The sequence below is a fragment of the Pocillopora damicornis genome, chromosome 14, assembly GCF_964200805.1.
Source record: "Pocillopora damicornis chromosome 14, jaPocDami1.2, whole genome shotgun sequence".
Taxonomy (NCBI): domain Eukaryota; kingdom Metazoa; phylum Cnidaria; class Anthozoa; order Scleractinia; family Pocilloporidae; genus Pocillopora; species Pocillopora damicornis.
Genome location: NC_142683.1, coordinates 4,000,201 through 4,013,718, shown reverse-complemented (window position 1 = coordinate 4,013,718; position 13,518 = coordinate 4,000,201). Strand labels below are relative to the sequence as shown.

Sequence of the window (13,518 nt, the reverse complement as noted above, 5' to 3'; positions counted from 1 at the left end):
TGTCTCACTGCTGATTGGTTAGAACGCAGCCAACATTGAATATGTCTAAACACTAATTTATATACTGGAATATTCTTGCGTCCAGTATGGAGTCAATTCACGAAGGGCTAGAATACCTTGACAACTCAGCAGATGATTCCTTCACCAGAGGCCACAGTGGCCTAGTAAATGGCTACTCGGAGCATAAATCCGATCTGGAAAATCCAGGTGAAATACGACAGAATTTGAGGGCGGCAATGAAAGGTGCCCGCCAGCGAATCACAAACCTTCGATTGGACCTGGAGGAAAAGTAGGTTGAATATAGCTATCATTAAGCTTGATATCCATGCAGCTCCATATCAGTTGAATTCATCACCAAATAGATTATGGTTTGTTTGAAATATTGAGTTAAAATATGCTTAAAATATTGGCTCTTTTGATGGTCTACGGATATCAGTTCGTTTCTGAACTTGTGTAGCAACGCAACTTTGCATGGACGCCATCGAGCTTCGAGCGTTGATTACAAGTCTTGATCGTGTGTTTATTTATTTGTTAGAATTAAATACTAGCACAAGAAACTAAGAGAGGAAGTTTTGATGACTCGGTTGAATAGTTTAGAGCGCTAAACTCCCGCAAAGTTGAACGACAGTACGACCATGACAGTATGAGGTTATGGATTATTCGTAGAATTCCTTAATGCGCGTACGGGTCTCGAGGGCTTTTGAAAGTATTTTTAACATTTTAATTGCAGTGTGTATTTAATTTTCTTTTGTTTGACTATTGTATCGTTTCATCGTTTTAAAATGTGGTCCTGAGGTGTCTTGTTTCCATCAACCTGCTGTTTGCGATAAACAAACATGTCTGACTCTCCACAACTTTGCTGGTGCTGAGTTTTAAAAAATGATTTAGAAGTTTTTATCGATCGATGTAAACTCTGTGATGACTTATTTCCGCTGTTTCATTGTGTGGCATTTTCTGCTTTAATTGCTGGTCTCAAAGTCGGAGTTTTTATACAAAATTCGTCGAACAAAATTAATGTACGATGTAATTGCAAAGCTGTGAAGTCTTCTTTTCCAAAACATTATGGCAACCGGCCAATTTAGCTTCAACACCTTGGACAGATTTTATGGTAAGTTTGCATACATATACGAAGTATCAACTTTGTAAATAAGTACTGTGATCCTGAATAACGAATAGACAAAGATTAAAACAACCAATGATATGAATTTTTTTTATCTTTCAAAGTGTTCTTAAATGCAAATTTAGTAATAAAATTATCCACTGAAGTACGTCAGATTTAATTTTTATGACAAAAAACACTTGACAAGGTACGAACCGTTCTCAGTCCTTGAAATATGACAAAAACGTTTGGTAGTCTTCTTCCTATTAAACTTAATAGTGCACATATAAGATTTATGAGAATCACTTACAATTGTTGGTAAAAATAGTTGATGTTATCTGTAGACATGTTATTAATACAACAACATCATACCCTTTGTATAATACTACCAATAATCACTGTTGATGAATAATACAACTTGCAAAAATTGCAGATATTGGAACCAAGAGAAATTTAGACAAATGTATTTTAAGTACTTTTGATAAACAATGTAAATTGTAATTTAGGGATAAACTTCTGGATGCAGAAAAGTCATTAAGAAAAACCTTGGAGGCAGAATTAGCAGAGAAAACTGAAGAATTATACAAGGAGAAAACTATGAGCTTATGTGCAGAGAATGAAGGATATTCACTCATGAATACGACAAGCAGTTTTGGAGAGGATACTTCCTCATTTAGGGAAGAATTATCCCTTGCACAGCGCTTGAATCTACAGGTAATTCAGTTGCAATTTTTAAGGGTTTGCTTAAAAAATGAGTAATTTTCATGTAACTTTTTAACCAATATAGTGGTAAACAGCACAATATAATTGGCAGCTATATGTAAGATATTTTGACAAACACAGAAAACAATATATTTATTTAAACCCTTTTATTACCAAGATCTGACTGTTTAATTCTCCCCTCTAACTGCTAAACATTTCCTTGTAAATTAGTTATGAGAATTTGGTGTTAGATCAAGATAACAACTTCTACCTGATAAGTTGGAGTATTCTCATTACTTGTTTGTGGGAAAATGTATTGATATTCTAGGGAGAAATTGCATGTTAATCACTTCTGGGAGTTGAAGGGTTTATAGTGATTTATTGTATCTAAAGTTTATGAATATTACATTGTAATGTTTTTATGTCCAAATAAAACAGAGTAAAAAATACATGTGAAAACTTTTTCTGAAAACAAAAGAAAAATTATATCCTCATAAATAATCCTCACTTGACCTACCACTGAATTTAACATTTTTGTTTTACCTGCGGTGTTTTGTATAGCTAACAGAGAAGTTATCCAGAGCAGAAGCTGAAATCGAAGCATCCAGAGTAAGCCGTGGTGAACTCTTGGCTCAAACTGAGTCAAAAATTGCTGCTCGTGGGGCAGGTAAGGAAGGAAAACAAAGCTGAAGAGTGAAACAGGAAATGATTGACCTGTCAAGACTGGCAATCTTATACTATAGTCCTTAAATAAACCATGGTCTCTATTTCAATTGAAAATATGCTTGGATGTATGTTCCAGGAATTGAACAATTTTCCTTCAGCTATGCTGTTGGAAAACTGTGAGCAGCATGGTACAGTTGATTTTGAAGGACAAATAGACCAGCATAAAGATCTTAAATGAAGACTTGGGGACATAAGGTTTAAAAATTGAGGAATATCTTTTAGAGAGCATCACCAGATGTTCCCCAGTTTTAGCTGGGTCATCTTTGATCATGTGATACCTCTACGCCAATCAAACATGAGCAAAAATAATTGATGGATTATAATTTGCATGAATACTCCTCTTCCTCTTATGGACAGCAGTAGAAATGGTGATCTCCCTGGATTTGATAGCATCGTGGAAATTGCGATAACTTCTAAATAGGAACTTCTCAAACAGCACTACATGCAGCTTTTTTGTCAAATACTTTTTAAGAACAGAAATATTTTCTTTGAGGTTATCAAATGGCTGAAAATTTAATTTTGTTTATAGCAAAACTCACCACATGGCATGTTTTGTGAACCAGAAAATTAAAATGAAGGATCTCCTCTTGTAAAATGATATTTGGAATGTGAAGTTACTATGTGTTAAAAACAGCTGGAGATGCAAAGTAAAAATACTAAATTAATTTTATTACACTGAAGGATAAAATGAGGAAAAAAATTGAATATAATAGAAATGTTGTTTTTCAACCATTACAGCTCTTGTGGAAAAAATCTACCAAGCCCAGAAGGAGCGAGATGCTGCTATGAATGCCAGACTGCATATGGCAAACTCTGAACGAGAGGAGCTAATTGACAAACTTAGAAGAGCTGAAAGAGAACATACTGGGTAATACTATTAAGAAAATTGCTGCCAACCACACTATTGGTTAAGTTGTTGTTAAAACCTTTCACCCCCATGATCTCATCAGTAATTCTTCTTACTGTCTACCACAATTCTTACAATCTGAGTTTGGAGAAGTTGTATTGGATCAACTTATTATCCCCTAATTGATATTTTTCTTTATTCTCATCACTTGTTCACTTGATATTGTATTGATATTCCAAGGAGAAATTCTGTCTTGGTCACTCATGGGAGTGAAAGGGTTAAATTTTCATTAAAATCAGATCACAAGAAAACTTTTTTTATGCAGTTATCATAAGGCTTTGATGAAGATAGAATGGAAGTTCCCACAGAAAATTCCTCTCAGACTCCCCCACCCCCACCCCTCTCCTTATTTTTGACCATCAACTGCCCCCTTGATACAAATTTCTTTCTCTCCCCAGCCTTCCACTGCTATTGAAATCAAATATGACAGCCATAATTTTCATAAGAAATTACTGAGTACTTGCTCACCAAAATTATGTCTCCTCTGCAGGCTTACCACCCAGCTAAGGGTTGAATTCTTTTGGCATCTCAGTTTTTTATCCTCTTCTGTCCCAAAGCTCATGATCAAATTCTTTTTTACTTTTTAAAAGATACCTTATCTTTAAATCTGATCAGCTAGATTTTGGTTAAAAAAGATTTTATTTGATGATTAGATGACAGATAAAGCAAAAGGTGATGTTTGAATGAGTTAAGTACTATAATTAGTAGTCATTATTCTTGTGGTTTTTTTTGATTGACAGATTTGACTCAGGTGTTGACAGTGTGTACGAGGACGAAGAAACTGAGCCAGTATGTGTAATTATTAGATATCATAAGAAGATATTGATATTACTTTTTAACAATAATATTATGTTTTTGAAAAATAAATTTCAGACCAGTTAAGCTGCTTTGAAGAAATACTGCTCAAACTCTCATCTCTGTACTAATATTTTGTTGCAAGAAAGGATCTCTTAATCCTCTAACTCTTAGATCAAATTTGTAGTTCTCCATACTTTAAACCATTAATACAATTCTTATAATGTTCAGAGAATTTAGTGTTGGATCAACTAATTATCCTCAAATTCATATTTTTCTTTGTTCTCATCACTTATCTGGTTGATATTGCATTGATATTGTATGGAGAACTTCTGTCTTGATCACTATGGGAGTTAAAGGGTTAAAAATTTTGAAAACATAATATGTTCCATTTCTGTTTATTCTATGAACAATATACCTTGGTGAAGTTCTTAATTCTTTCACTCTTAAGAGCTCTTTTTGATAGGAATTCTCCTGACTGTATGCCATTCAATTTTTATATGTTAGTTTGGAGAATTTGGTATTGGATCAACTAAGAATCCCTCAGTTGATGATTTTCTTTATTCTTGTCTCTTGTCTGATGGAGATTGTATTTGTATTTATTAAGCTCTCATCACTATTATTTTATCCATCAGACCATGAGGTCCTTACTTGGCAGATTAACAGCATCAGAAACTCCTGAATTAATTGATAAAAATGGTCATCTAATGGCAACCAAGATAAGAACAGTACAGAAGAACAGAAAGAAAATGGTGACTGAAGAACTCAAGGCTGTTATAGCTGAAAGAGATACAGCTGTAGAAAAGGTGAATACTGCCTTTCTTCTTGCTTTTTTTCTTAGCCTGCATGCAGGCTACAGTTAATAGCCAAGTGGCACAAGCATTTCTTCACACGCAAGAAAGTTTGATACAAGCAAAGTTCTGTGAACACACTGTATTTGGAAAAACAATAATGTCCACATAAGTCCTTATTTTTTGGTGTCCTGGACCTTTGCTCAAAGCCTTAACCCCCTAACTCCCAAGATCTGATTGTTAATTCTCCCCTCTAGCTGCTACATATCTCCTTATAAATTGGCTACAAGAGTTTGGTGTTTGATCAAGGTAATATTGTGTATCTGATGAATTTAAGTATTCTCATTACCTATTTGCCAGATAATGTATGGATATAATAGGGAGAAGTTGCATGTTAATCACTTCTGTGAGTTAAAGGGTTGAACTTCCTTTCTTATTCATTTTACATGCAAGCATTTGGCATGGATACAAAGGCTTTAAGGTTTAGATCTTACCAAACTGTGATTTAAATTCTTCAGTGTAATCATCAATCCAGTGATTCATTGATTGTCAGCAAGTAAATTTGACATGCTTTTTCAAAGTGTCACTCTGCTTCTCTCCCATACCTAGGCCAAAGCCCTTGAGGCAGAGGTTGTCAACCTACGTAAAGAAATCGAACTGATGAAAAATCAGCACAAGTTGATGGACAAACAAAGGGTCAAAGCTATTCAGGTATGATGTTGAAAGTTGGTGTTGCTGATATAGTTTAACTACTCTTTCCTCTTTCCTTGCCCTTCTCCTCTTCATGACCCCCCCCCCCTTCCCTTCCCTTCAGTACCTCCTAGAATTTCATCCCTCTGCTTTCTTTGTTACAAATAAATAAGGGGGGTAAGTTTCTAAAGAAACTGTGGTGCTTCATTGGTAGGAGAGTATAAAAGGGTAATTTAGTGTTATCAACTGAGTTGATAACATAACTTGGCCACCATAAAGAGTTTAAAGGCTGACATTTTGTGTGTTAGCCATTTGTTAGAGTGATTGATGAAGGGCTGATGCTCTGACGAGGGGCTAATACTCAAAACATCAGGTGTAAACTCTATTACCCTGTTTCTTCTTTACAGTCACAGTCAATTCAAGCTCAACAGGAAAGAGATCTAGCTTTGAAGAAGTCAAAAAGACTGGAGGAAGAAATGGAAACAATAAGAGTCTATTACAGGTAAAGTGACATTACCAGTGGTAGATCCAGACCTTGAACTAAGGGGGGGAGGGTAGTTTTTTTTTCTTGCCCTGTCAGCTTTTCTTCCTTCTTCTGTTCTTTTTTTTTTTTTTTTTTTTTTTTTTAAACTGAACTAAGAAGGGGACCCAGGCCCCCTGGGCCCCTCTCCAAGATCCCCCAGTGACTACTGGAACCTGAGTGCATTGTATTGTGTGAACATATTATGCAAAGTGTTGCACAAATGTGAAGAGTGTTACTAACAGTGTATTTTTTGTTTTGATGTTGTTTAGAGAGGAAATCATGGTCGTGACATTTGGAGCTTGTGACATTCTGATAACATTCTAATAACAATAATAGTACCTCCTGCTGTTCTATGTTAGCTATTCAAAAGTGTATCTTTCTTAAATAAAAACAAACTCAGGTTACATGTTTTGAGGATACAGGAGGATACAGTTTATGTTGAAATTATTTTATAACCCCTCTACTGACTACACTGCTCATTAAATTTTTATTTCCTTCCCTCTCTTTCAGTTTACACCGCTCATTGTCTCAAGAACAATCCCTGCGAGATCAGTTTAATCAGACAATGGATAGTTTTGAAACTCGCCTTAGAGCAAGAGATGCAGATATTCAACAGGCTCAGCGCAGTTACGATGAAGTGGTCGAAAAACTCAAAGTTGTTTCACAAGAGAGAACAACTCTAGCAAAACAGCTGGAAGAGGCTTCAAAAAACAGACGACGTGAAAAGGAACGGGCTGATAAGTAAGTTACCTGTATTCAGTAAATGGTTTGCGGCCAGGTTCAATAGTCAATCATGCAGTGTGATCATCAATAGACTACCCATTTAACTCCCATAACAGGCACTGCCTGCTGGAAGATTTGAGCTCAGACAGGAAGAGGATTGGGGGAGGTCTGGCACTGAAAATGAGCTGCGAAACCCCTCAAAGACCTTTCCCTGGCTTTGTTGCTCATGACCTCATATTTTCCTGCAGGTGAAGAAATGGAGAGCAATAACAACAAGTTGAATGAGTCCTTTTTAGTGTGACAAGCCTTTTGTCTCTGAAGCCTCCTCAGAGAACTTTTTTTTAAGTTTGTCAACAAGGTTTCTACAGCTAGCTAACATGCAGCATTTCTTGATCAGGGCCCAGTTGCAAAAAGGGCAGGCAATAAAATCCAATGGATAACTCGCTATCTAGCTTGTAACTGTTAACAAAAGTTGTAGCACTATCCACTGGACAGGAATTTTATTTAGCAGATAGCAACCTATCCACCTTTTAAACAATGGGGACTAGGTGCATAATTTGCCCTCTCTTTGATTTCCATAGGTTAGAGAGACTTGTTGGAGTTCTTCGCAAGCGCATTTCAGAAACTGGCGGAACAAGTGTAGCTACCATAAACTAGAGGGGAGGGGTGGGTCAGAATGAACTATAGGGCACAGATTAGCAAAGATAATCTGAAGGGGGTGGAGGGTTGTCACATTTACCTCCTACTGTATATATCATATATATGAAATGTCGTTTCTTTGCAAAGATTACATTTCACACAATCTTTTGTAGAGATGGAGATAGTTTGGATCAAGAAAAAACTAAATATTCACTTATGAAATAATTTATTTGCAGTGGACTCAATCACAGAGATACTACATGCTTTTTATATCAGTGCTTTTTTCTGCTTTGTAGATAGCACTCAATTCATACATTCATATAGCTCAACAAAAAATAAACTATTATGCTAAGGTTATTGCCGTGTTTTGATAATGACTGCTGGCTTTTGGGTGAAGAATACAGAGTTTTAACTGAATCATGTCGGATGGTATTCGATGGCCATCCAGATACAATCAGTATCAGAGTAGTACTGGTGCCAACCATAGAAGATGTCACCGTTGTCCTTGACACCAGCAAAAGGGTCATGGGTAAATCCAGGTGCCATGAGCACATCTTCATAAATGCTTTTGAAGTCTTTGGAAAGGAATTTCTGCATTCTACCTGTGCCATATATCTGGGTGTGGACCTACAATGACAAAAAAGATCATTTAATAATCCATTGCATGTCGTTGAGCTAAGAAGTCATTCAGAACATTCATGAAATTAGGAAAACTGTCAAGCAATGAAAATAAAAGATTAAATAAGTTACTTCAAACAATTATTTCTTACTAACCGAGCATTAGGGCTGCTCTGGGGTATATTGGCCCCTGGCTGTGACAGAATAGACCAGGCGCAGCAAGGTCTGTACAAATATGACAGAGGGCCAATATTCCCTCTTACAGCTCAGGCAAACAGGGTTAGTAAGTAACGTATAATATGGCTCTTGGACCTAACTTGTTTAGTTGTAATTTGCTGGCTTAAACAACAAAAGCACATGGCTCACGACTGTTCCTGTGGAAATGGTCCATTTGGGGAAATACAGACCAAGTAAGAACCAATTAGGATGCAGAAATTTACCTCAGGACTACCTCGCAATATAATAAATACAGTTATTAATAATGAAGATGGTTATTTACACAATACTTGAAGAAAAATACTCGTGTACAAAATTGATCAAACACTTCTACCCTACCTTCTTTTTTAGACATATTTTATATTTCAGCAATTTTGTGTGAAAGAGTTCTGCATCAAATTAAGTGTAAACTAAGACTAACTCGACCAATCTCTTACGTTGTAATGCCGATGTTTACAAAAGTACCCAAAGACTGGTTTATCGGAATATTTGTGTTTACGCGTGAGCAACGTGCATCCCACCCAAACTGTGCCACACGCATCAACCGGAGATGGGTTGGGGGGAGGGGGGAGGGGGGAGTATACATTGTTCTGTGGCAAGAAATCTACCTCTAACATCTCCGGTTTAGTGTGTACATTATGAATCCCGCAGTTGGTTTTAGCCGGGCAGAACCACACATTCACTTTAATGTTGAACTTCTTCACACCACCGTCAGAGAAGCTTGGCCTTTCGGTTCCCGTTACTGTGCAAGGGTCAAATTCAACACACCCGACGTCAAACTGTGGGGACTTGTACAACGGGACATCCCACGGGTAAGTTGGGTCCTGTGCTGTCAGCTGACACCAGCCGTCCTCCAGAACACAGCCACCGATGTTGATTTCGTCCGAGATTTTAATGAGCACGAGAGACTCGGCACTTATAACACTTACACCTGAATGAGAAAATGAAAGAGTAGTTCTCGGTGTAAGTGTAACCATGTGGTTTTAAAGTCACGCATAGATGAAATTTGCGGACAATATTTTCCTCTTACCGACACTAGAATTGTTCTAAAACTTACCTTTTCGGGAACCTAGTAAGTCCACAGCATCGATTAATTTAATTAAACACGAAGATGAAGAAAATGGTGTTTTCCTTACGACCCCGTACTGCTCTAAAACCTGGCTTTAAAACAAAGCCGCACTCTCAAAAGCATCATACTGTATTCGACATTGTTTTCTGCTATCCAACAACGGCATGCATAATTAAGAATGGAGTTATACGGAAATCTTACCGAACGCGATTACCAGCTCTGAATCTAGCATACTTGATTCTCAAACGCAATTCGAACATGTGATCTAACATGCTAACGATTCTTCGCTCGCAGTAGTTAGGTTACCTGGCGCAACTTAGCCTTTTAACTCTTTTACGGTGGCCAATTTACGTTTTCAACTCAGTTGTTGACACCAAATTACCTGCTATTTTGTAACAGAGCCCAATTTAATCGAAGGCAAGATTTCCATATGCTTAATTATGTTACAGAGCCCATTTGAATCAACCATAGGTTGTATTAAGCCAACTTTCTCCATATATCGTTCAATCTTGTCGATTTTCATGTCTCAATGTAGATCAAGTGCTCACACTCTTGAGAACTGATTCTTTCTGGTCTTATTCACTTACGTATGCGCGGATTTTACGTATAAAACGAAAAAGACAAAAGGGGATTCCTTCGGTGGAAAACAAAACGTAGAAGCTGAAGATCAGTCTATTTCTAGGGAAGAATTTAAATTCACATTGGAAAATTATTGAAGGTGCACAAGATATTTGCGCATGACCTTTCAAATTAAATCCTCAAAGTCTGAAACAACTGAAACGTTACCTGCTAAAATCGTGGACTTTCTCGGCTGCAAAACTTTGCGAGGTTCCGGCCCCGAGATGACAGCATCCTTGTTGGAAATGTTGACCACAATTGTTCTTTTCCTTAATTCATAATCTTTCACATCAGTCAGCCACTTGGACTTCAAACACTTCGTAAAATTCAAACGTTTTTTCGTCTTAAACACCATATTTCTGAGAGGGTAACGAAAGAGTGTAAGGACACCTTATGGTCAGTCTAGAAAGAGGTGGCCATAAAGAGAACCAGCAATATTGTCATTCAAATTAGATATAAACAAGTTACCCTGCATTCTTCCGTGTTCAGCTCAATCGCGTGCTTAGGTGAGCTTATTAATCGACATCCGGTCCCATTGTGAGATTCTGTCACGCAATACATACAATATGTATAGGTCACCAAGTGTTCGGTCATGCTGGTTAGGATTTGAGCTTGCAGTTCTTGGCTCTCTGTTTTATTTTATTTCCATTTTTGGAAAGATTTACATATAACATGTGCTATTCTTAGGCAAAGCTGTAGTCACAAAGTTAATCTTTTCTTTTCACAATTGTTTAGTTTATCCAAGAGCAGTGTGCATAATGTGTATGGGGCTGACGGAAATCTTTCCCTTCTTTAGGGACACAGACGAACTTTGCATTAACCCTCGAAACGTCAGTCTTTACACTCTTTACGGCGGCCAATTTATGTTTTCAACTCCATTGTTAACATTAAATTACCTCCATTAGCTTTAACTGGGAAGTAGTCTCCAGGGTGATGGGACAATCTTAGTGCAATGTAGCACAGGGTAATATAGTACAGTCAATTAAATTGATAACGTAAATTGGCCACCGTAAAGAGTTTCTCCAGCGCTTGCGGCGACCAAAATTCTAATTCTTAAGATTCCAAGCAGTGTCGCTCCAAGACGTGATTACCGAGGTGTTAGGGGGTTATTTTACAGATCGAGATTGAAGAATAACAGACCAAGGTTGACCATTAACACGAATGTTTAATCTTGCAAGTAGTCGACCACGAATCACAATCAGCGATTAATCTCACAATCAATCAATCAATCGACTGATCGAAAACTGAAACAATAACACAACGAAGTTCTATCAATCTGAGGAAATGTTGCGAAATACATAATAAAAAATCGCGTGTAAAAAGCTGGGCCTTAACGCCGACAACGAGATTAAAATGACAATGAACATTACAAATAAACCAATAAAAACTACGTTAAAGTACAAAAGTTTAGGTACAAAAATTACAAGAAATTTTGTGGCTGGTTAACAGCCCATCGTCCTTTTCTAAATGGTGGGCGTTCATTTGCATCTGATACAATTTTGGCCTTTAAATCTCGAATCAATTGGAAAACACGGCAATACAACGAAGCATCTGTTTGTATACTTTCGCCTAATGCTGGAAAACTAAATTAGAAAACAAAGTTACAAAATTACTCACATATCGATCCCGCTTGTGCCAAAGGTTTAAGAAACGAAAAGACGAAAGTTCACCAAGAGTACTCAAAAAACTTGCGAAGAACTGATTACAGGGACGCTAAACTCGCTTCTATATGCGCGTGGTGACGCTGAAATGTCCGATTACAAAACCAATAGAAATATAAACAAACAGATGACATTGTAAGTATGTTCGTATCTAGGATCATTCTGAAATTGGGCTCCTGATTAAACTAATCAACACTCAGTTAAATGAAAGTGAGCCTTCTGGCTAGTGTCCTTAACAGTTTCAAAGCTGACGTTTCGAGTGTTAGCCTTTTGTCAGAGTGAATGACCAAGGGCTAACGCTCTAACAAAGGGCTAACGCTCTGACAAAGGGCTAACGCTCTGACAAAGGGCTAACAATCGAAACGTCAGCTTCTTGGCCAATTTACGTTATCAACTTAGTTGATAATACTTAGTTACCCTGTTATACTCTTCCACCAACGCACTACCATAGCTTCTTTGGAAACTTACCCCCGTAATATATGGCATAGTTTACCCTTCATGCCAGGCTGTGAAATTGTACAGAATGCTTCACTGTTTTTACAGATTGTTGGGCCTATTTTATTATTGGATAAGTCAACTGTCACGTTTTAACTAATGTATACTTGTAACTTATGGGTATGTTTCATCTCTAAAAATTTGTTCCAGTTTGATTAATTGATGACTGGAGTTTTTTTCATTCATAACTGCCTGTAATAGACTACGAGAAATCCTTCCTTTTCGGAGAAATTAGTTGCGCTAGTAAAAAAAAAATCAGTGAAAAAAACGTTGTTAGCGCGCTGTGTGGAACTCTGGGAGTGGGGCGCGCTTCACTCCCAGAGTTCCACGCCAAAAGGGAGTTCGACTTCGCCGAAAAGGAAAGACTACTCAATGCGCTTGCAGTCGTCTGATTTTGTTTTGAAATCACCCGCATGAATCAAGACCAAATTGGACTCCATTTGGTTCTTAAACCCTTTACACCCCAACATCAGTATGCATTTTCTCCTTGCTGTCATCTATACGTTTCCTAAGGTGCTGACAAGGAGAATTTGGTTAGCAATGTAGAACTTCTTTAGTTCGTGATCATTTCCTTTATTCTCATGACCTTTAATGTTTGATTCAGGGGTGATATTGTAAGGAGAAATTAGATGCTGGTCACTCTTAGGAGTTAAAGAGTTAAGCATTATTAATTGACAGAGAACTCTTGAACGTCAGTCAACTGTCATGTTTGATCTCCTGAGAGACTCCTCTGAAAAGGTAGCTTTTCGAAATTATTGTGAAAAGTGCCAATTATCATGTGAAAGGCGCACGGGAAGTGTCGAGAAAAGCCTGGAAATGGTGTTTGACTTAAAACACACTTTTGTGAGTCACTTTCAGTCAATATCAGTTTATTAGTAAACTAATAAAAGAGAGAGGTAACTGTGCACCGAAAATAGCATAGCTAATCTAGGCGGTGTAGAGTAGATATATATATACAACATAAGATAATAAAAATGGGAAAACATGTATATTTATCTGCAATCTTATATCAGAAATATTTTATTGTAAAAATTGTCAAGATATTCTAAAGATTTATTTCCAGAAGTTAGGGAAAGATTTCCAAATAACATCACACTATTCTATAACAAATCTATAGTCCCAGAGGCAGTGTGTTGTTTTCAACATTGTTTCCTTCATGCAAGAACTGAATGGATAATGAAGCATGGGGTCCTACGAAAATATGGCAGAAAGTATATATATGCAGCCTCCTTGCATAAAAAGCTTC

The 13,518-nt window shown here is 37.1% G+C and overlaps 2 protein-coding genes across 4 annotated transcripts; one reads left to right on the top strand and one right to left on the bottom strand.

The window, feature by feature from the left end:
* The first annotated feature begins 11 nt into the window (after positions 1 to 11).
* On the top strand, positions 12 to 7,952 carry LOC113683503 (mirror-image polydactyly gene 1 protein). Its single transcript, XM_027200757.2, has 10 exons — positions 12 to 289; positions 1,606 to 1,813; positions 2,363 to 2,468; positions 3,266 to 3,395; positions 4,175 to 4,223; positions 4,865 to 5,035; positions 5,630 to 5,731; positions 6,118 to 6,212; positions 6,744 to 6,974; positions 7,538 to 7,952. The coding sequence occupies exons 1-10, from the start codon at positions 87 to 89 to the stop codon at positions 7,611 to 7,613; spliced, it is 1,371 nt and encodes a 456-aa protein (XP_027056558.2). The 5' UTR covers positions 12 to 86; the 3' UTR covers positions 7,614 to 7,952.
* Positions 7,805 to 12,327, bottom strand: LOC113683512 (uncharacterized). 3 transcript variants are annotated; one of them, XM_089193411.1, is made up of 5 exons: positions 11,734 to 11,877; positions 10,585 to 10,661; positions 10,285 to 10,475; positions 9,038 to 9,360; positions 7,805 to 8,222 (listed from the first exon to the last, which is right to left on the bottom strand). In XM_089193411.1, exons 3-5 carry the CDS (start codon positions 10,469 to 10,471, stop codon positions 8,013 to 8,015), a joined length of 720 nt encoding a protein of 239 aa, XP_089049537.1. In that variant the 5' UTR covers positions 10,472 to 10,475; positions 10,585 to 10,661; positions 11,734 to 11,877; the 3' UTR covers positions 7,805 to 8,012. The 3 variants fall into 3 exon arrangements, with proteins under 3 accessions (XP_089049537.1, XP_089049536.1, XP_027056574.2); XM_089193410.1 differs by lacking the exons at positions 10,585 to 10,661; positions 11,734 to 11,877 and adding an exon at positions 12,246 to 12,327; XM_027200773.2 differs by lacking the exon at positions 10,585 to 10,661 and having other exon boundaries at positions 11,734 to 11,886.
* Between the last annotated feature and the right edge of the window lie 1,191 nt (positions 12,328 to 13,518).

Coding starts and splice junctions, on each gene's coding strand:
- LOC113683512 (XM_089193410.1), bottom strand. CDS start 12,277: ATGAAGGGTAAACTATGCCATATATTACGGGG. Junction 10,476..12,245: donor CTATGCCATATATTACGGGG/GTAAGTTTCCAA, acceptor TTACCCTCTCAG/AAATATGGTGTTTAAGACGA. Junction 9,361..10,284: donor AAAGTCCACGATTTTAGCAG/GTAACGTTTCAG, acceptor TTTCTCATTCAG/GTGTAAGTGTTATAAGTGCC.
- LOC113683503 (XM_027200757.2), top strand. CDS start 87: ATGGAGTCAATTCACGAAGGGCTAGAATACCTTGACAACTCAGCAGAT. Junction 2,469..3,265: donor AATTGCTGCTCGTGGGGCAG/GTAAGGAAGGAA, acceptor CAACCATTACAG/CTCTTGTGGAAAAAATCTAC. Junction 6,975..7,537: donor GAAAAGGAACGGGCTGATAA/GTAAGTTACCTG, acceptor TGATTTCCATAG/GTTAGAGAGACTTGTTGGAG.